The 27,494-nt window shown below is 39.3% G+C and overlaps 1 protein-coding gene across 3 annotated transcripts; it reads left to right on the top strand.

Annotated features, from left to right (window-relative positions):
• The first annotated feature begins 270 nt into the window (after positions 1-270).
• On the top strand, positions 271-12,952 carry LOC128436550 (ribosomal protein S6 kinase beta-2). Of its 3 annotated transcripts, none has more exons than XM_053418301.1 (16): positions 271-479; positions 1,280-1,334; positions 1,481-1,518; positions 2,548-2,662; positions 3,057-3,125; positions 3,336-3,483; positions 3,732-3,789; positions 3,946-4,046; positions 5,163-5,253; positions 5,568-5,658; positions 6,769-6,876; positions 7,600-7,662; positions 8,549-8,626; positions 8,860-8,967; positions 9,183-9,295; positions 10,021-12,952. In XM_053418301.1, exons 2-16 carry the CDS (start codon positions 1,281-1,283, stop codon positions 10,196-10,198), a joined length of 1,413 nt encoding a protein of 470 aa, XP_053274276.1. In that variant the 5' UTR covers positions 271-479; position 1,280; the 3' UTR covers positions 10,199-12,952. The 3 variants fall into 3 exon arrangements, with proteins under 3 accessions (XP_053274276.1, XP_053274277.1, XP_053274278.1); XM_053418302.1 differs by having other exon boundaries at positions 1,192-1,334; XM_053418303.1 differs by lacking the exon at positions 2,548-2,662.
• The last annotated feature ends 14,542 nt before the right edge of the window (positions 12,953-27,494 follow it).

The raw sequence follows: 27,494 nt of genomic DNA, 5'->3' as shown, positions 1-27,494 counted from the left end.
AAAATGTTATAGCTTTGTTTCATTACCTGAGCAAATAACTTTTTTAAATCAATCATACATATTTCGTGGTAATTTCGTGCTTACTTACAAATCTGAAACTTATTTTATTTAAGCACTTTTTGATGACCTCTCACGGTCCTCGTGCAGTGGCTTCACAGGCCACCAGGGGGCTGCAGCCCACACTTGGGTAATGCCTGGAAGAATAAGAATGATACCGGAAGGGGGCAGTAATGCGACTCTGTGGAGGCCAGCTGACGCCTGACGTTAAGCCTCACAGAAGAAGAAGAAGAAGAAGAGGAAGAAGAAATCGTCATGCCGTACACAGAGTATGAAGGGGACCTGAACACCGCTGTTACGTTATTTGACTAAAATGTAACGAGCGTTTTATAGCTGCTGTCTATGAAAAGTAGCTTTGTTTCAGTTAAACTCTCGGACTACAGACTCAGACGAGGCTCCACCGCATGAAAGAGCGTTAACAGGTGAACCGCTAGCTAGCATTAGCATGTTTTGTAGCTACCTGTCAAACCTGCTACCAGCGCTGTAGTGGCTAACATTTAATGATATCAGCCAGTTTAACCAGTCTGAGCTTTTTGGGTAAGGAGTGGCACCATAGTTAGTTAGAAGACCAACTGTGGGATTCGGTCAGCTCCTTGGAATTTGCTGACATGGTCACTCTTGCTTTTGTTGCCGTGTGACTAACTAGCATGCTAACTTGAGAGCTTCTGCTAGCTCTGTGACGACGCGTTTGACTCCGAAAGTGTGGGACAAGCCTCAGCTTCACTTGAAACCACATGTTTACACCTAAGAAACGATTGTCAAGATTTGTGTCAAGGTCTATGATTGAGCTGTGTCATGTTTAACTCTAATAACCACCTGGCGTCATGTTTTGACAGAGCTCGTTCTTTGTGTATTCACTGGATGCACACCATCAGCTGCTCCGTCTGTTCAGTAAACGCTGCTGTTTTATTAACAGCTACAATACACCAGCAGATAACTCAGTAGGACACCAGTTGTCCCTGGAAGTCTCTCACAATCTTCTTGATGCATAGTAAACTAATCGACGATAATCAGAAACATGAAATATAATGTTTATTGAAAGGTGGCAGAGCAGCAGTTTGCATTCCAGATAATTCACTTAGAGCAAACACGTGTGCTGCTGCAGTGTTCCTGGAAGGTCTGCTTGTCTTTTAGGTACAAAGGCGATACTACATTCCCCACTGAGGCGAAAGTCTTGGGTTAAGTGAAGCCCAACAGACTCACTGTACAGTGTCTATTTCAGGATGGCGGGTGTGTTCGACATAGACTTGGAGACGGAGGACATCAGTGATGCAGAGGTTTGTATCCCTTAATCATAGATGAGACTACAGTAGATCATATCAATAAATGAATGTCACAGGGATAAATTGAACAGGTTTTCAGTTTGTTATTTACCTTTGTCACTATTGTTCAACCCCCTTGGCTTGTTGTTCCTTGCCTGTAGGATGATGTCTGTGACTTCCCCGTGCCAGAACCAGAGAAGTACGTTTAAGTATTTATTTTAAATGTATTTATTTAGTGCATTCACTTTAGAATGTTTTATTGCAGTTTTTCTGAATAAATGAAAGCGCCTAATTTCAAATCCAATCATTTAGAGACATTTTGCATTATCTCAGACATGCACAGGACCCCAAAGAACCTCGTTCTCCGGAGGGGCTGTATGAGTGAATGCAAATGTGTGAGTAGGGGCCCCCCAGTATAAAGTATGCAGAATGTCCAGAGGAGCCGATGTAAGAACACAGCAGGAGATGCTCCACGATAGACGCAGAAATGAAATAAACTAAAAAGCCAAAAAACAGAGCCATACACATAGAAGACACTGACAGAGATGTCAAGAGAGCTTTTGTTAATACGGGCAGATGCTAGTGTCTGTGATCTCGACAGCAGAATTAATATGCTAATGAATGAATAGAACTTTATTGTCCACCAAGGGAGGAAGATTGTCTTCGGCTCACAAGTACAACATAAAAACAGATGAAAGGACAATAAAATAAAATAAAAATAGCAGCTTGGTTTCTGTGGGTTGAAGTCCAACAGTCACCATGCTGAGTTACGAATTTGTGAAAAAACAAAACAGTCCTAGGTCTACTTGCTGTTCCAACTCTCACCTGAACAGTCCTGACATTTCTGTGTTGTTGTGAACACATCTGAGCAGTGAATCTCCTGCTGTGGTGTTAATATGTGAATTCTCCGGACATCCTCTGGAGGTCATGTTTAAAATGGCTTTGAAGCATAATTGTCTTGCATGTGTTGCTTGAGCCAGTTTGTGTTTTGAATTGGTTTTGTGACAGTGGGAGATACTTGTGTTTTTAGTAATACATATGCCATTATTACTTTGTCGGTTTTGTGCAGGCACTAGGATTTTGTGGTTGTTCAGACTAACAGTACATGGATTTGAGCTATCTCCTCAATGCAGAAAATAATGATTTAGATTTCTCAGGTGAATGTAATTTTTAGTGGTTTTAAACCTTACCCTCTGTGTTACTGTGTCATTCTCATCCTTTAACTTAGTGGTCAGATAGAGGAGGTGGAACTGACCAGTGAGAGCGTCAACAGAGACAGTGAGAGAGTTGGGCCTGACTGCTTTGAGCTTCTTACTGTGCTGGGGAAAGGAGCCTATGGCAAGGTTTGTGTGTGTGTATGTGCATGTATCTGTGTGTGTCTGCATGTGTTTGCATGCTGGTGTTTACATGTACCCATTTTAAAGGATCTTTCTCTTTCTACCAAAAGTTATAAAGATAAACTGTTTAGAGCTACCAACCAAATGTATCCCACAACACAGTAACGTTGTAATTAAGTGTTTATAAGGTTTGATGTAAATATCTATTAAAAAAGGGAGAAAAAGAAATTCAGAAAGGCGTTATTGCTGATATCTGCCTAAGACTGAGAAACATAACCAGTTCACACTAATTTAAATCAGAGACAAAATTATTATCAGTAAATCTTGCACTGCGGAAATTATATCCTTTTCAGCACAGTCCTAAGTTACTCTTTACAACTCACCTCTGTCTTTCTTTAAGGTTTTCCAGGTGAGAAAGGTTCAAGGAGCCCAGATCGGGAAGATATTTGCCATGAAGGTGCTGAAAAAGGTACAGTGAAGGAGCTGACAACTTTCTCTTGATACACAACTCATCCGATATGAATTTTGCATTGATGTTCCTCCATTACTCTTCTCATTTTATTTCCTACCTTGTCCACTATTTGCCTCATTTCCTCTCCATGTATTTGTCCTACCCCCCCCCCACATACACCTATTTTTCTTCCCCTCCCTTCCCTCTTCTCAACATGTTTGTCATAAGGCTAAGATAGTGTGTAATGCTAAAGACACTGCTCACACGCGAGCAGAGCGGGAGATCCTGGAGACGGTGAGACACCCGTTCCTCGTGGATCTGCTCTACGCCTTCCAGACCGGGGGAAAACTCTACCTCATACTTGAGTGTCTAAGTGGTAAGAAAGGGTTCCTTAAGGATGGACTTACGGATGTGGAGGATTAGAAACATCAGAGGAGAGACAAATGCCATGGACTAATTTTAGTGCAATTGTGCAAAAGCTAATCAAATCCCTTCACTTTTAACATTTATGGCAACAAAGTTTTTGATTGCATAGCAAGGAATCGGTTGTAGGAAAAAAGATGTATAAAGGAATGAATGGGAGTAAAAATCTTTCACCGATGTGTACTGTTTTTCTTTCACCAGGGGGGGAGCTGTTCATGCAGTTGGAGAAGGAAGGTATCTTCATGGAAGACACTGCATGGTAAGGATGTCCTCATTTCAACTCACTATTTGCGTATAAGTTATAATTTTGAGTTTGTACAACTTAAGTTTGGTAATGATATTGTTTCAGTGGAAATTATTTCTACTGTTTAATTTACTTTGTGTAGTTAAATAGCATCTGTGTGTGTGTGTTTAGTTTCTATCTAGGAGAGATCACATTGGCCATAGGTCACCTCCACTCGCATGGGATAATTTACAGAGACCTCAAACCTGAAAACATCATGCTTAATCACGAAGGTAACACACAGTGTGTATGTATAGTAAATACTGTATATGTAAATATAATCACTCACTGCCTCAAAACTAATCAACAGTCTTATCATTATTCCATCTGAGTGAGGCTGCTATAATGACTTAGAATTCATTTTTAGTTCCTTTACTAAATTTGGAAAAAATAAATAAAATCTATTGACTGAAGTAGAAACCTTGTGAATAACAATAAATATAGCTTATAATAGTTTGTGAAACACATGTGCTGAATTATGTATTATTGTTAAAAATCGAGTATAGCTCTCAGATTTATGGAAATAGAATTGGGTAGATATAATTAAAACTAGGGCTACGTTGTAGCACTAACAGGCCCGAGCACAGGCGATTTCAAGCCTGTTGCGGTCGGTGAAGAGAGAGCGATCGATGACCAAGCACACGTCTCCGCGTTGCATGCGGTTTGCGCTATGCGGCAAGGATAAACGCTTCACTTCCTGTAGCCAGCAGGTGGAGCTGTGATTTTAAGTCATGATTTCTTTGTAGACTTCATCAGGTGGTGAGTCTTGTCTTATGTCTAATTTGGACTTGATTGGACCAAATATGCCAGAGATAAAGAAGCTTGTGTTTTGATGGTGTGTAATCAAACTTTGACCGTTGGTGCTCGGCCCTAATTATATGGATTCAGATGATGTTTATCGACTCAGTTTCTGCTTGACTCCTTGTTTCGGTTCCAATTTGGTGAAAAAAAGAGGTCACAATAGGGTCAATAATCTTTTCATCAAGTGAACATTGAAAGTTTAAATTTCTATTCCCTCATATTTAAGAAAAATATTTATTATTTTCAAAAATTAAATGCCATGCAATAGGCAATGTCTATTTATCATTTTAAATTAAAATGATGTGTTTTAATGGATTATAATGGAATTCATATTAACTCTGTTTGTCAAAATGGAGAACAATGAGCAAGTCTACATTCCATCCCCTCTACCTCTCTTCTTCTGACAACCCCTCTCTTTTCTCTTCTCTCTTAGCCATGCATGCTAGCTTGTATCTAAACAAAGGGTCACAATATTGAGTTGACACGTGACTTGTAGACTGGTATGTAGCCTTTGTTTGCAATAATAAAGGGTCTTTCTCTGTTTATAGGTCACATCAAGCTAACTGACTTTGGCCTCTGTAAGGAATCGATTCACGAAGGATCGGTCACACACACCTTTTGTGGCACCATAGAATACATGTGGGTAATGCTCATAGACACACACAGTGCTTTACTCTCATTTTCAAGATTTTTAGCACTTATATGACCACAACAACAAATAAATATTATCAACACTTTGATAATATTTGCTCTGCTCTTGTTGGTGCTGTGGAATTCTATAATACAAGTTTCACTTACAAACTAGTGGATATTATGGGGGAATGCAAGTTGTAAATGAAGCAAACAAAGCTATTTGACTTTATATTTAATTAGTATTATTTTTACATTGACAACCTATTCATTTTGTTTGTTTGTGAATGTCTCCCCTCTCTGTGTGTTTTTTTCCGTTCCAGGGCTCCAGAGATCCTGACCAGGTTGGGTCACAACAGAGCAGTAGACTGGTGGAGCCTGGGGGCCCTGATGTATGATATGATGACTGGATCTGTAAGTGAGAACTGCTATAGACCAAATCTGTTTCAGTCAGACAACTCACATTTGAAATGTTTATTGCACCAGCAGAACATACTTTGCAGAATCGACTTCAGCACTCCCCAGATATGATTAAAGATATATAATGGGAGTAATGACCAAATATTTATTACGCCCCTGTCGTAGGCTACAGGTGGATGCTTGGGTGGTGGCAGCGCTGAAACAACCAGCAGCCATCTTCAGTAACAGGGGGCAAGCAAAGGAAGTGATGGGAATTTTTTGCAGCTTAAATAGACTGCCAAATTGGTTGGGTGTGTATTTTTGAGGACTGCGGAGAGAGAGGCACGTCATATGAATGATAGCGCAGCTCGAGTTGGCTGCCTGAAGTAGCGCATAATCCCCATTACATTAATGGTGAGAAAACTGAGTTGGGAGATTTTGGGGGGAAAAATCTACTTCCTTCACATCTCCCCACTGTACTCATATTCACACACCTCTGACGTGAAGGCAGTCTTAGCTGGGGTCCAGATCAACCCAGTGTGCTCCTCCTAAACTGTTTTCAGGCATGTCCTGCTGAGTATTTCCCTAGATTTGGTTCCAGACATGCTCCTTAGTTTACCTTTCACAAATGCACAACACGGTGGGAGATCCTCAGCTTTGACACAACAACATTATCCACAGGATTCAGGTGAGGGCTGGTGTAGCATACAGAGGCAGGATGTAATGTATAAATTCTGCTGCGGAGATTATGGGTTTTTTGTTAACTACACCATGACATGAACGCCAGCTCTTATCACCGTGACCTCTCTTGACATCTTTGTCGGTGACCTCTGTGTGTGGCTTCCCTTTTTCATGTGGAGATATTAGTTTTTTTGTATTTTTCATTTTTATGTCTATCCAGCCGGGGTTTTCCTGCTGTGTTCACACATGAGCTCTTCCAGTGTTTCTACTGACTTTATAGCATAAAGTCAGCAGATACTCAGAAGGCTCAAACTCATTGCTACATTATTTTCAAACATTCTATTCTCTGGAGTTGAGCACATGTCTAAAAGCAGCATAATTTTGAAATGGCTGCTGGAGTCTGTTTATGTCCTTCACTGACACACTCCTCTGATTTTCCACCAGCCTCCATTCACAGCTGAAAACAGGAAGAAGACCATTGATAAGATCTTGAAGTGTAAACTCAACCTACCCCCATACCTGACCATTGATGCCAGGGACCTCATTAAGAAGGTCTGTATCCTGCAAATGCACCAAATGCGCTCACAAACTGTAAACATTATCATAACAACACAGAAATTGCCAATTTATATCAGAGTGCATTTTTTTTCTCCATTCAGGATCCTCTATCAATTTTATTCTCTGAAAGTCTTTAAAAGTTTTTTTCTATTTTTCATACACAACATTAATAAATTTCTTTCTTTTTTGCTATAATTTCATGATCTGTTAAGGATGATTGAAGTATGAGAATTAAAATATTTTGCCAGTTGTGGTTATTTATGTTCATTACAGCCCATCACAACTCTGATTTGAATTACAAGAACTGGGATCATATTTGATCTTCTATACAAAGTCTGTATTTATTTATATATATAGTATTTTTATATAGTCTTTTCTAGTCTTGATGACCATATCTAACAAAACAATTCACAACAAGGAATGGAAACTCAATTCTATCATTCAGGACCTTCGATGATGATTCTGCATAGTGCATATTACAAGAAATCCTGTAAAAAACAAATCAATGCTTTTCTATTAATTTAAGAAAATGACAACCTCCAGCTTAAATGTACTTAAAAACAATGTATACGCTGAAACAGAGATGTAGAACAGTCAAGACAACTCAATTTAATTCAGGTGGGTATAAGGAGCCACTTTCAGACCCATGTTTGCATTAACTGTATAAATGAACTGATCAGGTTAAATAATATCAGTTTGACATGTCTATCTTTTCAGCTGTTGAAGAAGAATCCAGCCCAGAGACTTTGTTCAAGAAATTCAGACTGTGCTGATATCCAGGTGAGTAGTTTCACTGCGTTCTGCCTGGTTTTAGCATGTTTTCACTATGATTCTTCTTATGAAACTAGAAATACATTAAAATCCCTGTGTCACGACCCAGGGCATACTGAAATTGTGATAATTCTAAACAATCTCCCTGGGTTGAGTACTTCACTCCATCAAGGCAAGGTAAAAACTTTAACCAACTGGAGCTATGCAAGCAAATCAAACAGATTCTAGGCGGATGCAGCAGTAACACACCTGACACTGATGCACTGTTATTATGTGAATAAAGACACACGTGGTATCTATTGCCATTTCAAGAATTTGAAATGGCAGACATGCGGTACAGCCCAGTTTCCTCATTTGATCATTGTTCTTTATTCTCATTTGACCCTGAAAACATTTTGGTCCTTCATCTTGAAGCCATGAGCAAGTTCACATTAGACTATTCTGCATAGATGTCTATTACCTGATTGACACTGAACACTGATCAGACTGCTCTGATGCTACATAACAACATCATAAGATTGTTAAATGGAAGAAGACCAAACCAATTTAGGTCTACTGTTATTTCCCCCTTTGAATCTGTATCTGAATTAATAGTCAGAAAATCTGTTTCTGCAACTAAACACTGTGTAAAAAGTTTGGCTTAAACAAATATCTACAAAAATTAAAACATTCTTAACATATCCTCTTCTAAATATCTTCTAAACAGAATATATACAATGCATGACATATAGTAAGAGATTGTTTGTGTATCTAGCCTCTGAAAAGTGAAACAATGATTGCACACACTGATCTGAGCACAGTATAAATGCAGAATTGATATATTTAATAAATGTGCAGATGTTTTTCAAACATATTATAACAACCAACCATACACAAATGCTTTGTTCCTCTGCAGAAACATCCTTTCTTCAGGCACATTAACTGGGATGATCTTCTTAACAAGAGAGTGGAGCCGCCTTACAAGCCCCAGCTGGTAAGTCACTAGATGTCATTTTGTCTCCTTTATGCTATGAAACATCTTGTTGAGTTACTAATAAGCCTGTTGTTCATCAAACTCTGCTGTACAGTACATCCCTTGTATGTTCCCTGACCTCTCATTGTCTTTGTGTCACACACACACAAACACCACTCATCCCTATATTCAATCACCTTAAAAAATCTGTTCCTCTGTCTAACTTTCAACTGCCCCTGTCTGGGTCTCTGTAGCACTCGGATGAGGATGTGAGCCAGTTTGACGTCAGGTTCACCAGACAGACACCAGTGGACAGTCCTGACGACACCTCACTCGGCCACAGTGCAGAGCTTGCCTTCGCTGTGAGACAGTCTTCCTTATCACACTTTTTTTTAATAAGTTTATATCTAGGCTCTAGAAACCACTGACAACTCTAAATCAAGAGTTACAAATTTCTTTGTGTAAGGTACTGTGTCAGTGCCTCTTTCCCAGCACCTTCCTGTTCAACACCCTAAATAAAACAAGCGGCTCTTATACGTTTACAAGGAATTAATTGTGACTGTCTGTGCCCCATCAGGGTTTCACCTATGTGGCTCCATCGGTCCTAGAGAGTCTAAAAGAAGGCTTCTCATTTGAACCCCGAACACGAGCTGTCCGCCGACACAACAGCAGCCCACGCACACCCATCAGGTAACACACAAAACATGAATTCCCATCTATGAAGCCATCACAACGTTTTGATGCCTCCAGGCCGGCGATTTGGAGTTGTCTGTCCGTCTTTACGTACATACCATTATATCACTTGATTTTGATCCAAAGGTCATGGTGGCCTCGCAAAGTATGTATGTTTTTCATGAATGTGATATCTTAAGATAAGCTTGAGGGAATGAAAATTCAAATTTTGGTACAAACGTTCACTTGGACTCAAAGATGAACTGCTTCGATTTTGGTACCTGGAGGTCAAAGGTAAAGATCGCAGTGTCCTCATGTCACTGTGAATGTGACATATTCTATCCTGTTTTGTCATTGGGTCTCTTGAAAGGCGCTATATAAATTCAAGCTATTTTTATTATTATGTTTCAGTTGTCAGAGGTAAAAGTCACAGTGACCTTTTATATGAAACAGAAAAAAAGTATTTAGAAATATGTACATAGAAACTGCACTTGTTGGCGGAGCCATACAACTACAGAGCAGTAATTCAAGTTATTTATAACATTGAACTTTTTTACGTCCTTTGCTCTCATATACAAAGCATTAGCATGATTCATCATCAATACACCAGAAGCTAATGTATTGATAATTAAGTTGACTTGATCTGAACTAATGTCTCTAAAAATGTCTTATATAACCTAGGAGATGCATTTATTTTCTATTAAACAATCTTGTATTTTTGTAATAACAATTTTTTCCTTTAGTCCCCTGAAGTTTTCTTCTGCCGGGCCCTTCAAGTCGAGCACTCATGGAGAGCCGGAGCCCTTCTCTCCTACTTCTCCGCCATCAGCACCGGTTTCCATGTCACTGGAAAATGGAGGTGCCAGTCAGCCAATCAGGACCCCTGCGAGGAACAAGAAGCAGAAGGGACATCGGAGATGAGCAGGAAAGGTTCAGAGTCAGCCTGTGCTGCAGACCTTGGTCAGATTAATGTTTTCTCTCAAATACCGCAGGTGTTGAGGTACAGAGCTGAAGGTTTTGGTTTTATTTCTGGTATCATGCTTTTTTTTAAGTGGTTTAACTAAGAGGTGTCTGAAAGGCCAAAAACTTTTTTTCCCTGTCATATTCGAATTAGAAAACTAAAACAGACACAGCTCCTCTTGGGTCTTACTGTCAAGCTTTTCTTATTTGTCATATTGACTGTTTAAAGGAAGTGCACTTCACACAGACTTCGCTGGATCAACTTGGAATATTTATGCTTTAATTTATAGACTTTAGAGCCTCAGTTGGATCACTGTTGCCAGATGGCTACTTTATTGTGAAAAGCTTAATTAAAAAAAACAAGGACTTATGTAAAAGTATTATTTTCAAATGAGATCACAATAAGGACCATTTTCTTCACCACTTTCCCTAAATGCATCATGGGCAGTTAAAGTCACTTAAATGATGGACTGACTGCTAAGTTTTAATTTTGTATGTACTCTATATGCTCTATATTACAGCTAAAAGTAAGCTGTAATTTATGTTTTTCATTGAATTAGTTCCTCAGCTTTTAATTAGTTCATCAGGCTGACGTTTCAATAAGAAAACTGAAAATATTTTGATTGGATTCTTTTTTCCATAAAGGTAGAAATGTGACAAAGACCTTTAGCCTTCATATAATACATTGCATACATGATAACATATTCTTGACTGTCAGGTGAAAATATGGAAAATCTCTCTCTCTTTTGACGTTTCTTTATGTCTGCTGCCAAAGGTTTTCCCACTTGCTGTCCTCGTATTGTAAAAACGGACTGATTACACTATGTTAGGACTTAACAAAAGGGACAAGCTGTATGTATTCATTAGGATCTATAAGGAGGGTTCACATATACACAAACAGAGCATCCATAAAAAGCAAACAATGTACAGTCAATGCTGGTAAAGTGGTGCTCTCCGAAAACAATGAATTATATTGTATAGAAAGAATATTTTGGGTAACAGAACAAACCTATTTTTTCACATAACTTAGGTAAAATAGTTATATTAAAAATAAAGTGCTTGATGTTATGAATTGTTTGATTGTCATTGCCCGACATAGTCAGACACTTACTCAGAAGTTGGATGAATCATAGGAAGGTTGTGAGGTTCATGTTGTGCCAACATTTTCTCAGCAATGTCTTTTGTTTTTAAATCAGTGGGTTATAGATTGAGATTAATCAAACTATATCTTGTTACATTATTTACAATAAATAAAACGAATTTTGCATTAATCTTTAGGTACAACAAGAGAACACGGGCAGCTCTTCGAAGAAGCTGAGGCTAAATATGTGTAAATGTTGTAACAGACATAGTAAATTAATCTTATCAGCTACATAGCTTTAATCCATTGTCTCCACAGTGCAATGACATGGACAATTAAAGATAGCGGAGACAGACAGACACGTATTGTAGCGATGGGACAAAATGGGAACAATGCTGCGGTGCAAATATCTCACATATTCACATGAGTAACAGCTGCAGAAGTAAATGTATGCTTCTATTCATTGGCTAAATCATTAGCTTCCTGTCCATCATGGTCTGTAGTGGAGAATACAATTTTCACTAGGTGTAAACTATCCTTCGAATTGTATGTATGTCTTAAAGTATGCATGACAATAATGCATTAGGAAATAAATGGTCAGATGAACAAATGCAGATAAAAACCTTGAAATAGTGAAATAATTAAATGAACACATGGCTACAACAGGAGCATTCTCCTATGTCTGTCACTCAGTGGTTTGACCGGTCCACCAGACTTAATTATATGAACAATTATTGCATGAATTGACATGAATAATGTTGCAGATATTCTTGCAACCCTCAGGATGAAATGTTTTAATTGACTCGATCTGGCACCATAATTTGGTTTCTAAGCTGCAAATCTAATGACATGATAAATACAACCTGCTAAACATCATCACGTTTGCATTGTTACAAGGGGTGTTGATGCATTCAGCTAAAGAGCACTGCAGTGGATTCAGACTTGATTCTAATGTAGAAACAAGAGGATTTGTAAAGATTGAAACAACTTTTCATAATAATGATAAAATCCCTCTTAGTGTATTGGGTTATCTACAATTTCATGGTTAAATATTTCTGCATTAGTTCAGTTGATCATTTTATGCTTATATATTTGATCATATTTATTTTATTTTGAACTCTTTGGGCTGCCTGTTCCTTTGTTCTTGTTTAGAAAGACATATTCCTCTTCTGCTGCTCTTGTTCTTGTGGATTTTAGGAAACAGGTGTGACACAAAAGCTCTTCAACCTCTGCTCCACCAGCCTCTGTCTGGATCTATTTGAGGCAGAGTTTGAATTATATTCTGAGTAATGTCTGTTGTCACACTGCAGTCTGTTATTGTATGGGCACTGTACTAGAACAGTTGTACAGAATAAACTGCAGCACCTCATGATGTGATTCTAAACAAGGTATTCTTAAAGCTAACAAGAACAACCCCCCCACCCCCACCCACCCACTCAGTTATTGAATTTGCAGCTGGACAGCAGGAACAAGTGCTGATGTGTTCACTTCTGTATATTTATTTACAAAACTAAGAGTAATTATTTCTAATTCATTATTTTGAGTGGTTTTAAGTGGTTTATTCTTTCTTTCTTGTCATGTATAATTTTTCATTAACAGACGAATGTTTAAGAATAAATGGATTAAATGCTGAATTAATGTATGGGGAACTTTATTTTTTGAGGGTTTGCAAATTGCTTATTTGAGTTGAGGTGGAAACTTTTGTGATGGGTAAAAATACTCAAAGAGTTTTTCAATAACCTTCCTTTGCACAATTCACATTAGCTGATGCCTTGAAAAACATGACAAATTGTTCAAATTCAGACTTTACTGGATTATGCATTGACAGCCATTTGTTCTCTTTGACAAATTCATGTTATCCAGGTCCAACATCTTCAGAAAATGGAATGCATTTGTAAGTAACTGACTCTGGGCTCAGTTCCATTGTCAAGCTCCCCCCTCTCACATGTATCCCTCGCCTGGTATCGATCCTTGTTATAACTGCATGAGGAAATGCAGAAAGTGAGAGAAAGGGATACAAATGTAAGTATCCAGATGCTGACAAACGATCAAATGAAAGCTTGAAATAAACTAATGAATGGTTTATTAATGCCACACTCTGTCTCTCACAGTTTAATATAGCACATAGAGGAGGTTGGAAATCTCTGAATCTAAGGAAAATAACTGCATCCTTTTTTTGTCATCTATAAATGTGCCAAGATGCTGGTGCTCTATTGTGACTGTAATATTAATAACAATAATAATATTTACCCTGTCTAACACAGCCCTCCTCAGATGACCTGTTTTGAGTGCCCCGCCCCCCTCACTCAAAAAAATAAATGAGGTGCATTGAAAAGGGATTAAAGCTAGTATCTTAGCTTAAACAGCAGTTTTTAATTTTGTAATGGAGTCCAGTGTGCAGATGTGGTGGGGAAGGGAGTTCCAGAGTTTCAATCAATCAACTTTTATTTGTGTAGCCCATATTCACAAATCACCATTTTTCTCAGAGTGCTTTAACATGGTGTGACATCCTCTGTTCCTAACCCTCAACAAGAGTAAGGAAAAACTACTAAAAACCCTTTTAACAGGGTAAAAATAATGTAGAAACCTCAGAGAGAGCCACATGGGAGGGATCCCTCTCCCAGGACGACCAGAAGTGCAATAGATGCCACATGTAAGTCTGAATGCCGTATGAGAGAAGCCTCTGGTACCCATTGTGCTGAGTTAAACGGTTCGTACATCAATAGATCTGATGATGAAGACGGTGCAGAAACCTGATGTAATTGTTCCAAGAGGTTATTGTTCTTGAGGTAGCTGTGGAGTTGAAATGCGACTACTTTCTAGATTGGATATTGTCCGGTAGTTGTTTTGGTTGTTGGAGTCCAGTCCAGGTTTTTGAATGGTTGGTTTGATTATGGCAACATAGAGCAAAGGAGGGACTATACCAGTAGACATCTGCCATATTGAACATTGTGTATGTAAACTTTAATATTCCCAAACCATAGTCATGATCTGCCATCCTGATTATGCAACAAGCATGTTGCAACTACCCTTGACAGCTAAAACACCCTGCTCTAAGGAGATGTATACTCATTAATACGGATAAATCCTAGATGAACATATGGCAAGACTGTAATAGATTCTTCACTCAAGGGAAACATTCTAGGCTTAATGTTCCCCCCCTTGAATGCTCTGATGTGGCCCTGACAGGATGCCAGCAACATCCTGAACCAATGATATTTTCTGAAACTAATTGAACTTAGCATGTGAACGTTGTCAAAGCTGAGCTTATCTGAAAAGTAGGAGATTTACACCTCAGATGAACATTTGGGAAAATGCAGTAGTATCTCAAATCAAGGGAAACACTCTAAATCTTTCATGAGAAACAATGAGAATGTTGCAAGTTCCTGTGTATACGAACAAAGCCCCCCTCATGCCACGTAATTCAATAATACTGTTTACTCCCAGATAAACATTGTGCAAGATTCAAAAAGTGTTTGGAAACAAGGAAAACATGAGCAGAAACACATGCATCAGTGCAAGACAAGGTCTCCTGTTCCATCTTAAAACAATAAGCCAGAGTTCAGATATAAATTAATTAGCAAACCAAGTTTGAGTAAACAATTCTGTGGTGATCTGCTAAACAATACGTATGAGAAAAAACGGAATCAGCCCATACCAGGGTATTCCAGTCATCATTGGCAACAATAGAAGCCCTTACCACACAGCATTATAATAATTAAGCTACAGCTACATGGACTTAACTGTTACCAGTGTGAATAAAGGGCAAATTAATACAGATATTGCAAACGATTTAGAGGTGTAATGGCAATCTGAGCAGCCAGTAGCACTACATCCGACATGAAAGCCATTCATTCACCACAGCAGCGAGGCTAGGGCTCCAGAGTGCAACCATTTTGGTTGCACCGGTGCACCAAACATTAACTCTCTCTGTTCTTGTTCGTGTCACTTCGGCATCTCATCTGGAGAGTTTACACTCAAACACATACAGGCCCCCAATGGCGACAAAAACAGTGAAGACAAGGGTTTCTACAACGGTCCACTAAAACAAATAGATCAGCGCCGCTGCTTCAGGATCAGAGCAGAAGGTTGTTTTTTCCTCACTCCACACTCCTGCTGACTTGCATTCACTTTACAATCTAACAATGAACACCAACACTCATCCCAAATTATAAGGACCTGATTCATTAATGTCATTTATTTATAATTTCATAAACACCCTTCTTTGCATAAATTCCACATTATTTACAGTGATTAAGCTGGTACACAGCTGATTTACCAGTAAAGTAATTGTGATGTCTAGGAAAGATCTGAATTTCTAAATAAATTAGCCATTCATCACAAGACTCATTGTTTGGGTTGTGTGAGCTGCAGCCTCAGCACCAAACAGCAGAAAGACATAGTTAATAATTAGCCTGGCAAAACGTTGCACAGGTAAGTTCATTAAGACCATGTTCTGCTCAAAGAGTTGGTGGAGACCAAAGCAGAGCAAAACAGATGCTGAAATACTGGACTTGATCAATGTGGCCAAAATTGAGGAAAACACAGTTCTGTTAATGCAGGATTACATGTTGACCAAAGCAGTGAGAATGAACAGTTAAGTTACAGGATATAAAGAAAAAACACTTAAATCAGAGGGTGTTGATTAATCTACTTTTTTCATACGTCATACAGTAAAATAATCGCTCAGTTTTATTAGTAAATGCTGACTGCTTTACCTACACTTGTGCTTTATCCACATTAAACTTTGTCTTTTGATGCTGATGGAAACACACCTACTGGTTGGGGATGTATTATGTATTTTTGAGTTATCTATTTTCAGAACCATTTTTCACCTAAAATATCATCAATTTGCTTTGTGCTGACTCATTTGAATGAACCCCCCAGCTGCTTGTGCATGTCCTCCTGCCTCTGCACCATGCTCACTTCACCAAAATACCACACAGACTAGAAAAGTCATTTTCAGAAGTCAGAAAATGCCAAAGGGTTTTCGTGCTGCATACACCGGGTGTTGTACTACAATGGTCATAAGGTCCTGAAGCTTTTTGTTCATGTAGTTATTTATATGTGACAGGCAGCATGGTCTTAGGCCTTAAGATTCAGTTTTACATAATCTTACCCGGTCGGATCTGCTTACATTTCCATGAAACTTAAGGCACAGCTGAAATCAGAGTTGACTACTGTCACATTAATGCTAAGTGTAGAGCAGCACAGCCACCGAAGTAAGCAGGTTCAGGCCCAACTTCATGATTTGTTTTTCAGTGTTTGCACCCTTACTATTTATATGATGGAAATGTAGTACAGGGTTCAGTCATGAGAGGAGGAACAGGCTGATCAGTGTTCCACATGTTCCCCTGCTGGTTCTCTATGAAACAATGATACTTTTTAGAAATGTTATTAAAGATTCAGATATCATCACTGGTTGATCTGATGGGCACACTTGACCACTTGGCATTTGTATTCTTCGTGGTCCCGGGAAGCAGCATCAAAATTGATGCAATTAGGACACAGGCTATGTTCAATATTAATGACATTTAGATAAACATGTGATCAGCGATATGTAGAGGGTGGGGCTGTGTGCTTTCACTCTGTGGACTAAATTTAAAGTGACCTCTTCCACGTCCTCAGATAAGGTACAGCAGTGGTCGACTACTGGCAGTCTGCTGTCAACAAGACTCTACACCAAACTGCACCAAACTCTGCACCAAACTCTGCACCAAACTGTGACCCAAGCTCTACACAAGTGGTCTTCAACAGGGGGTCCGCGGGGGTACTGCAGGGGGGTCGCGACATTTTTGGAGGATAATAAAAACATTTATATTTCTTTCTTTTTTTCCCCCCCACAAAATTCATGTCTTCAGAACCAGAATTGTATATATTGTCTTTAGATACACATTGACATGAATCCGACATATTGTAGCTAACGGATAAATTGAGGCAGAAGACGTTATCTTTTAGTCAGCAATGCACACATTCAGCTACACACAGGAGCTCTCTCAAGCTAGGCACCAGTTCACAGCACCTTTCATGCAAATACGACAGCACAGGCACTAGCCAATCAGATCGCGTTTATGCTCACGTCTAAAGAGCGCGAAGCTCAAAAATAAAAGATGGCGGACCAAACTCTGTAGATGGTCGTATTTGTACCTAAAAGTTGTTAGTTTGACCTTTTTTGCTTAGTTTTTTTTTTTATTTACTGAGAACTAGACACTGTGCATGTAAAAAAAACATAACTGTAACCGAAAAATAAGTCTGAGAGGATTTGCGAGGTGTCTGAGCCACCTTTCTAATGTTAGCATGCTACTACCCACAAGGGTAGTATTGAATGCACAATAACAGGGTAGCTATGTTTATACATGGCACTAGGCCCAGAATAATATAAACACTATTTTATGCAATTTATATAGTAGGGGGTCCCTGCTCCATCTCGCCATCAGTTTGGGGGACCTTGGCCTGAAAAACGTTGAAGACCCCTGCTATACACCATACTCTATACCAATCTTTGCACCACACTCTTCACCAAACTGTGCTTCGTACTCTACACCAAATTATGCAAATACTGCACATATAGACCATACACATAGCAACCATTCTCCTCAGCCAGGGTGTGAAGCTGCTCTTAAGAACAGAATTATATCATCCTGTCGTTGTTTATTCATATAAGCACAGAGAATATAACTTACTGTTTTCATTTCACAAGTCTCTAACTGATCATCATTGGGAACTTGGACCATGTTTCAAGGTTAAATTACATATTTGATTGTTCATTAGCTACCGTTAGACCAGGGCCGGCCCTGGCAATGTTCGAGCCCTCTGCGAGATTTCAGGTTGCAGATAGCTGCACCCCACAAGAGATTGTGTGCTTGTGTGTGACTGTCTGTTTAGACACCACTGTCAATTGTGTGGAGTAAGTACATACTTAAAATCTGGGAAATTTAAACTCCAGGAGAACAGCGGGGAAATAATAAGTATGGGATGCAGATTTAAAAATCGATATACTATACATATAAATAATGCATAATATCTGACTTATATCGATTAATATTGATTTTAAGTGTGCTTTCTGGCCCAATACGCTCGCAGGTAGTGGAAATAATAGATCAGACCTGGAAACCATGCAGATCAAGAGCCTGCTGTGGCACTTCCCGGCGCTTCCCATCACTTCACCGGTGTGAACAGCCCAATTGATAAACATGGGCGCGAAAAGGTGGCGGACAGCTTTTCGTGGCGCTTTGCGGCGCTTCTGCTTCTGGTGTGTGCCCGGGGTTAGAAGATGATGGTGTGACGTTACTTCATTGGTTAACATTGCATGTATCACGTCATGATAAATCAGCCTCTTGTGGAGCCCTCTCAGCATTTTGCGCCCCTCGGCAAGGCAACCGCCTATGTTGCCTATGCCATGAGCCGCCCCTGCGTTAGACAATAGCTAATGATAGGTTTCAACCACATTTTAGCCATGAGGACCTATTTGATAATGAAATATTAACGCACATCATGGACAAATTGATTTAAGACTTTATAATCAATTTGTAATTTTATAAGTAAAATGTACTGGATATAATGGGAGAGGCGGTGGACTAGTGGCAGAATAATTGGACTATGGGCAGAAAGTTACGAACATCGGACTGGAATGTCGCTGGTTCGATTCCTCGCGGTGACAATACAACATACAGTGCCTTGCATAAGTATTCACCCCCCTTGGACTTTTTCCCATTATGTACTGTTACTAACTGGAATTCAAATAGACTTAAATAAACTTTTTCCCGTTTGATCAACAAAACATGCATAGTACTTTGGAGGTGCAAAATAAATTTTATTGTGACACAAACAATAATGAGAACAAAAAAGTTGACATCTGTTGGGTGCATAAGTATTCACCCCCCTGTGTCAATACTTGGTAGAACCCCCTTTCGCTGCAATTACAGCTGCAAGTCTTTTGGGGTATGTCTCTACCAGCTTTGCACATCTAGAGATGGAAAGGTTTGTCCATTCTTCTTGGCAAAAAAGATGAAGCTCAGTCAGATTGGATGGAGACCGTCTGTGAACCGCAATCTTCAAGTCTTGCCATAGATTCTCTATTGGATTGAGGTCTGGGCTTTGACTGGGCCATTTTAAGACATTAACATTCTTTAATCCAAACCATTCCTTTGTAGCTCTGGCTGTATGTTTAGGGTCATTGTCCTGCTGGAAGATGAACCTCCGCCCCAGTCTCAAGTCTTTTGCAGACTGCATCAGATTTTCTTCAAGGATTTCCCTGTATTTGGCTCCATCCATCTTTCCCTCTATTCTGACCAGTTTCCCTGTACCTGCTGAAGAGAAGCATCCCCACAGCATGATGCTACCACCACCATGTTTCACTGTTGGGATGGTGTGCTCAGGGTGATGGGCAGTGTTGGTTTTTCGCCACACATAGCGTTTTGCATTGAGGCCAAAAAGTTCAATTTTGGTCTCATCTGACCAGAGCACCTTCTTCCACATGTTTGCTGTGTCTCCCACATGGCTTCTGGCAAACTCCAAACGGGATTTTGTATGGATCCCTTTCAACAATGGCTTTCTTCTTGCCACTCTTCCATAAAGGCCAGATTGGTGGAGTAGACGACTAATAGTTGTCCGGTGGACAGATTCTCCCACCTCAGCTGTGGATCTCTGCAACTCCTCCAGAGTAACCATGGGCCTCCTGGTTGCTTCTCTGATTCATTTTCTCCTTGTCCGACTCTTCAGTTTGGGTGGACGGCCTCCTCTTGGTAGGTTTGCGGTTGTGCCATATTCTTTCCATTTTCTTATGATGGATTTTATGGTGCTCAGAGAGATGTTCAAAGCTCTGAATATTTTTTTATAACCTAACCCTGCTTCATATTTCTCCACAACTTTATCCCTGACCTGTTTGGTGAGCTCCTTGGTCTTCATGATGCTGTTTGTTCAGTAATGATCTCCAACAAACTCTGAGTCCGTCACAGAACAGGTGTATTTATACTGAGATTAAATTGCAGACAGATGGACCCTATTTACTAATTATGTGACTTGCAAATGGGACTTGTGAATGCAATTGGTCGCACCAGATCTTTGTTAGGGGTTTCACAGTAAAGGGGGTGAATACATATGCACTCAACACTTTTCAGATTTTTATTTGTAAATAATTGTGAAATCCATGTAATATTTCCCCCCACTTCCAAATGATGCACTATTTTGTGTTGGTCCATTACATAAACTCACGATGAAATAAATTTTAATCTGTGGTTATACCATGACAAAATGTAGAAAAGTCCAAAGGGGGTGAATACTTATGCAAGGCACTGTACCTGCCAGGGCAACACCCCGATCTGGTCCAAAGACCACTCTCCCTACCCCCTATATATCCCTACTGTGCATGTGTTTGGGATCAATAAATGTATCTAAATCTAATCTTTGCACCTGACCTCAGGAATATTGGGTTAAGTCAATAACTTGATGTCACATTCTGCTCACTTGAACATATTTCTGTGTAATTTCTGTACAAAATGACATCAACACAAGTTTTTTTTCAAGCACTTGTGACTGTACACATTTCATGCCACCACTATGTCTTTCCCATTGTATCACATAATGGTATCAAACAGTGGTGTTGTGATGATGTGAGATGTTGGTCAGATTCCCTCTATTTATATTTTTCTCTCTCTCTCTCTCTCTCTCTCTCTCTCTCTCTCTCTCTCTCTCTCTCTCTCTCTCTCTCTCTCTCTCTCTATCTATCTATCTATCTATCCATCAGTTTTATTAATGATGTCGTTGCAGGTCTTTATAAAGCAGCACATAAAGTCAGACTTCACCATGTCCCTATTTGTCCCCCCCAGACAATGTGCGCCTTTCTTGACTCCATGCAGGTCTCCACCCACAGCGCCCAGGAGTTTGGTTTCCTCCAGCAGCTCACCAACAATAATGGCAATCAAGAGGGTTTGCTGGGTGGTTTCTACCTTCAGGTACAACGAAGCTGCAGTAACACAAAGAAATAATTGTTTCTGGAATATTTCTGGAGACACGTTTTCTAGTGTAAGGGGATGATATTTGATAGATTAGAATCTATATTTGTCTATTATTAATCCATCAGTTCTCTAATATCTTTTTAAAATACTACAATATATTAGTTAGCATTTCCATGATGGTGATGAAAGTACTTCAATGCAAAACCTGAAACACACATTACTCTAACGACATATGATTGATAGATTTCTTGTCAGGATCCCTTTTGTCCAATTGTTTCTTCTCTGCTGTTTCCCCTCCCTTCTGTGTTTGTGAGTCACCTATCTGCCTGTATGTCTGTAAGTGTGTGTGTGTGTGTGTGTGTGTGTGTGTGTGTGTGTGTGTGTGTGTGTGTGTGTGTGTGTGTGTGTGTGTGTGTGTGTGTGTGTGTGTGTGTGTGTGTGTGTGTGTGTGTGTGTGTGTGTGTGTGTGTGTGTGTGTGTGCGCGCGCGCGTGCGTGTGCACATGTCTGGCCTCCGGAGCGCCGCTGATTGCCTATACACCTGTGGCTACTACTAGTGGTATCAACTTGGCTCTGCTTGTGTCTCATTTTCTCTGGCTCAGGTAGTTTCGAACTAACTGCCTGTCTCTGTGTTTCAAGATCTCCACCTGGTTCATTAGCATCTCTGCCACGCTCAGACTCTCAGCCCAGATCGACAATCCAGCTTCACCAAGCCTGCCAGCACACCAGCATCTGCTCAGCTCACTCTGGAAATCCATCCACACCTTTGAATAAACTGCTTTAACCCCCCAAAAAATTAACTTCAGCCTGTGACTACTCTTGGGTCCAGTTTAGCGTACATTATAACATGCACGACAAATTCATGATTAAATCATATAAAGATAGCGAAGATTTTTGTGTGCATTTTATTTCTTAATCCTTCGTAATTTTTGTGGGTATTTAAGTTACTCTCTTATGGTATCTTAATACTTCTGGGAGTCATTTGTCAATTTAAACACAATTTCAAACTAAAATAACCCCCTGGGTTAGGGTTTTCAAAGCTTGACACAGCCTTGTTTCTGACTCAAAGAGAGACTTGGTCTTAATCACAAAAATGACATTAACTGAGTAATGCAAGTTCTCCTGTAGTAGGTTATTTTGTGATGTCACAAATATGCCTCGAAGTAATGTGTGGCAGGAAACTGTGGTTTTGTATTTTTTGTTTTTTTCTACTTTCACCGCACAGGGGATAATGTGTCCTGAAGGCTGGACAGGGATCCTGGGACGCTGCTATTGCCTCAACTATGACTCTCTGACATCAGAATATACCCAGAGTTTATATCAGAACTTTGCACTCTCAAACACAGAGATGGGCAGTAACAATTGACATTCAAATGTAGTTTGTTTGAAGTTGTAGACCCACTTGTTTGAATAATTTTAAATCAGCTTGGATTTTACTCTTGAATGTATTTCATTCAACTCTGTTTCATGTAGTAACATTAGGTTACTTACATTTATTCATGAAGCTACTTAATGCTTTCATGTACATTCTGCTAAGAGGCTGTTCAGCTGGTACTCGGTTATCCAACTCGGATATCTTTCGATGCAGATATCCTCTGTCGTTTTTTATATATACTACTAATGTGAATCACACAGATGTGTATAACACGGTTATGATTTACTGTAGTTGCTTAGGTGAGTGATGTGGATCTCACTCTTAATGATTAAAATGTTGGCATGGTTTCATTGAAATGGGAGACTGGTTGGACCCCTTCTGTAATCTTGACACCAACTTATACAATTCTATAACTGATATAATGGTCATTGCATATGTGATACTAATATAATATAATATAATTTATAATATACAGTATACTCATATAACAATCACGACAAGGAATATTGTCTTGGTGTATGAACTAAATTTATCAAATGTCACAGAGACCATAAACTAGGGTGTTTTGTATATTTTCTTCGATACCATTACCTGAGGTAGAGATAATATGGTTGAGATGATGCCATCCATCCATCTATAACATAACAATAACATAATTGCATCCTGCCATTTAGGTTTAAAACAAAGGGATGACTAAGACGTTGAAGTATTGGTGTCAGCATTAACATTGAATCATGAAGTCTATTTATTTATAGAATTTTTTTATAAAAGCACATCTTCAAGTCTGTGACAACCTGACAATGTTCACCAACACTGTCAGTCTGAGTTTTCTCTGCTGGTCCCTTTCTTTATGTCACTTCCTCCTTTTCCCTCTCACCTTCTACAGGCCCATTTCTTCATCTCCACGCTCTATGCCAGCCTTGACCTTCAGTTTACCACTTTCCTTCTCTGTCCTGTTCTTCTTGCTCTGTTCCACGGATCACTCTCCTCTGTCTTCTTTCTCTCCATCAGGCTAACAGCCTGGTCTCCATCCACAGTCCTCTGGAATATTGTTTCCTCTTTGCAAACTGCCCATAATGGATTTTTTACAACCTGGTTGGGTGGTTTCTACCTTCAGGTGAGACAACTATACAAGTTTGATATGAGGTTCCACATTGACTATTAAGGATGAAATCCACACAAGAGGGAAACCAAGACACTCAAAGATACACATGTATAATCTACTAACTTTGAAAAAGTGGATTTAATGTTAATTTAGTCTTTGACTAATTATTTGTGTATTTATTGAAAATCCAAAATGTGTATTTTACTTATACCTATTTAACTTCAGTAAAAATACAATACCGTAGAAATATATTTTCATTGCATTTTGAGATTTATTAGAGGGCTCCTGTATATGGGTAAACAACCATGCAAACCCCCCAATAAAACATACGTCATGGAAAATGTATGATCAATGATTGCAAGCTAAATAAATAAATGAATAATTGTCACCTGCATATAATGCATAAAGCATCTCCCTCACTTGTACTTCTTTCATGTTTTTCAGACCATGGTCAGTATTTTTATACAGATTTTCTAGTCCTATCAACCACTCAAAGTGCTCTAGAGTACAAGTCTCATTCACCCATTCAAACACATTCATATAGTGGTTCAATACAAAGCTCTTTTTCTATCAAACATCACTCATTCACTGTCGGAACAGGTGCCAGGGGCTCAGGGGGTTCAGTTTCTTGCCTCAGGACACACTAAGGAGTTGGGGATTGAACCATCTTCTTATTAGTAGATGTCCAGAAGTTCCACCATAAGCTTAGATTGTTAAATTAGAGTCCAAAGCAAAAAGAGAGCCAAAGTGGAAGTAAATGGGATGTAGGTCAACATTCTAGAGCAAGGCAGCCTGGGTCCTCACACTGGAGGCAATGTGAAACCATTTATCTTGTTTTTCTTACATCCATAATCAAGTCTAAACTTAACCAAACTTTGGAAATTCCTCAACCTCAGTCATGTATTTATTTGTGTTCACATGAAAACCACGGCCTGGTTCGCCTGGTACAGTCATGTTGGTTGCATCTGAGGGTAGTGACAAGCGACCTGTAAATTGGACAAATGTGACCAAGAACGATTTTGTTCAAATTCCAAACAATCCTCTCATCCAAGGGAGTTTGGACTCAGCTCAACACTGAGTACTATGATAAAATAATCTTTTATAGAGGCCCATAAATAAGCAGACCTTTTCAGTGGAAAAATCGATTAGACAGTGAGGGGAATAAAACATATTTATGTAATCTTAATCTGTTGCACACCTTTAAAAAATGTACCTGAAATTGAATATGGACCACACTGCTATAGAGATATGTTGAAATAACAAAGTCTGCAGAGCTATTTAGCTTTATCTTCAGACAAACTGGCAGGAACTAATATTATTTTATTATTATTTCAAAGCAGACCCAAAATTTTAGCTTCCAAATGAAATTGTGATATTTATCAAATTCCTCCAGACATCAAATCTGGCAGCAAATTTACAAAGGGCTTAGGGCCACCACCACATATTGACTTTCTGCTCATCTGACTGTGAGCTTTTAAGATGGCGTCTGGTCTCACTTGTCTTGCTGGTCCCAACATCTCTGAAAGCTTCAGGGCAAATTTTCAAACAAGCATTATTTGGATAAAGTGGCCACATGTTCAATATCTAAATGGATACAACATATCACAATTTAATAAGCCCAAAAGTAAATGCTGCTTATCCAAAAGGAGCCCATTACTTTCCCTTGCAGCCTGGAGCTCTGCCAGTGGAGCAGTTCTTTTTGCACATATTTTCACTTTTTGTGTTTTCCTTTTCATAAAATGTTGATGCCTCTGTGTGAGCGACAGCCAGTTGCCAGAGGCATTATTTTGTACAGTTTATGCGTCTGTCTGTACATTTGTACGTCCATCCATCCCACCATTGTGAACATGATATCTCAAGAAAACCTTGATGGCAATTCTTCAAATTAGGTACAGACTAAAAAATGACCTGATTGGAATTTGGTGGCCAAAGGTCTAAGGCAGGGGTGGGCAATTAATTTTCCCGAAGGGCCACATGAGAAACATGGACAGTTGTGGAGGGCCGGACCAATAAGCTGAACTTAATTCTACTCATATTAATTTGATAAGCTTCTACAGGTAAGAGTAAATGTTATGGTTAGGCAATGAAAAAGTGAGGCAGGCAAAGTATAACGCCAACAATATATCACACTTTAATCAACATTTACAAGAACAGTTGTGAACAAGGTAAGCAATTTTTTTGCAGTATTCCAAAGATAACCTTTAAATTAACTGTATACAAAGTGCTATTACTATTTGCCTATAGTCTAATCACCCCATTTGCAGGTTTTTTTCTTGTTAAGTGAGAGAAATCTAGTCTGTTTTGGGCTTGAACAAGTGCACTGAAGTCAGGTTGAATATCTGAGGTGGAAATGCAAAGGACAGCTGACAGGTGTTCATCAGTGAGAGAGGATCTGTATCTGGATTGGTTAAACTTCATCACAGAAAAGCTTTGTTCACATATGTCAGTAGATCCAAAGAGAACCAACATCTTCTGAGCATGCCTCCTCACGTATGAAAAGTTCTCCTCTTTGAGAGAAGAATAAAACATTAGCAGTGATACTGACTTAAAGTGCTCTGCCAGCAGTGTACCTGCGGAGGTGATCCACTGATGGTGGGGCTTCTTTCAGTGATGGCATGTGGTTGAGAATGTTACCCTCCAGCTGGCTTGAAAGAAACTGCAACTTTCTCATGAAAGTCTCACCAGGCTGTACATTTCCTGTGCAAATAGGCCCTTGCCTTGCAGCTTGGTATTTAGCTCATTCATTAATGCAGTGACATCAACAGCAAATGCAAGATCTTCCATCCAGTCTGCATCTGAGAGCTCTGGGCTGTCCTTGCCTTTCTTTTCACAAAACTCTTGAATCTCTGCTCTCAGGTCCCATACTGTTTTAAGCACTTTGTCCAGACTGAGCCATCTGACAGCTGCGTGGTAGCCTATGTCCCCATGTTCAGTCTCAGGCTCCTCCAAGAGTGCAACAAACTGTCTGAGATTCAATGCTCTTGCCCTGATAAAGTTAACTAATTTAGTTACAACAGTAACATGATTTATTTTTAGCACTGACTTACACAATACCTCCTGATGTATAATACACAGGGTTCATACACATTTTTAACCCATGGATTTCCATGACTTTCAATAACTTTAAACCAACTTTCCATGACCAAACATTTTGTGAGATCTCAGTGTATACATGCAAAAGAGACTATATTTAGTATTTAAGCTGACAATGACAATTTCAAAGCATACAGTAAACCTTGAATTACACAAATGAATGAGACAATAGTTTGATTGACGTCTGATGTAACACATGGCAATTACTTTTCCATTTGTAGCCAAGCATGGTTAAATCTACACTTCCCTGGCGTAGTGCATTATCTCACCTGCTTCCCCACCGAACATTTCAATTAGTATGAGATAGTATGCCTACTTATATTTTGAGCGTATTTCTTTTAAAAGCATATGAATTATTATTAATTAAAACTCAGTGTAAATGAACGACATGAAAATATGAATATAACAAATCTCCATGACTCTCCATGACTTTTCCAAAACTTTTGGGATTACATTTTTTTCAACCACTTTTCCAGGACTGGAAATAAACATTTAACAATTCCATGGCTTTTCCAGGTTTTTCATGACCGTGGGTTAATTTCCCTCACTTTATCTTGCATCTGCTTCAAAAGTCGTCCTTTTTACTGACCGCATTGCAGCCAGCTCCTCAGTAATCGCAAAGTCTTTCGTCATCCCACGTACAAAGAT

The sequence above is a fragment of the Pleuronectes platessa genome, chromosome 3, assembly GCF_947347685.1.
Source record: "Pleuronectes platessa chromosome 3, fPlePla1.1, whole genome shotgun sequence".
Classification (NCBI taxonomy): domain Eukaryota; kingdom Metazoa; phylum Chordata; class Actinopteri; order Pleuronectiformes; family Pleuronectidae; genus Pleuronectes; species Pleuronectes platessa.
The sequence above is the reverse complement of the archived record's forward strand: the minus strand, read 5'-3'. Positions and strand labels throughout refer to the sequence as shown.

Bases quoted from the DNA above. Each gene is read 5' to 3' on its own strand.
- LOC128436550 (XM_053418301.1), top strand. From the start codon at position 1,281: ATGGCGGGTGTGTTCGACATAGACTTGGAGACGGAGGACATCAGTGAT. The intron at 7,663-8,548 runs GTGAGTAGTTTC...GTTCCTCTGCAG, and splicing joins CAGACTGTGCTGATATCCAG to AAACATCCTTTCTTCAGGCA. The intron at 8,968-9,182 runs GTGAGACAGTCT...GTGCCCCATCAG, and splicing joins GTGCAGAGCTTGCCTTCGCT to GGTTTCACCTATGTGGCTCC.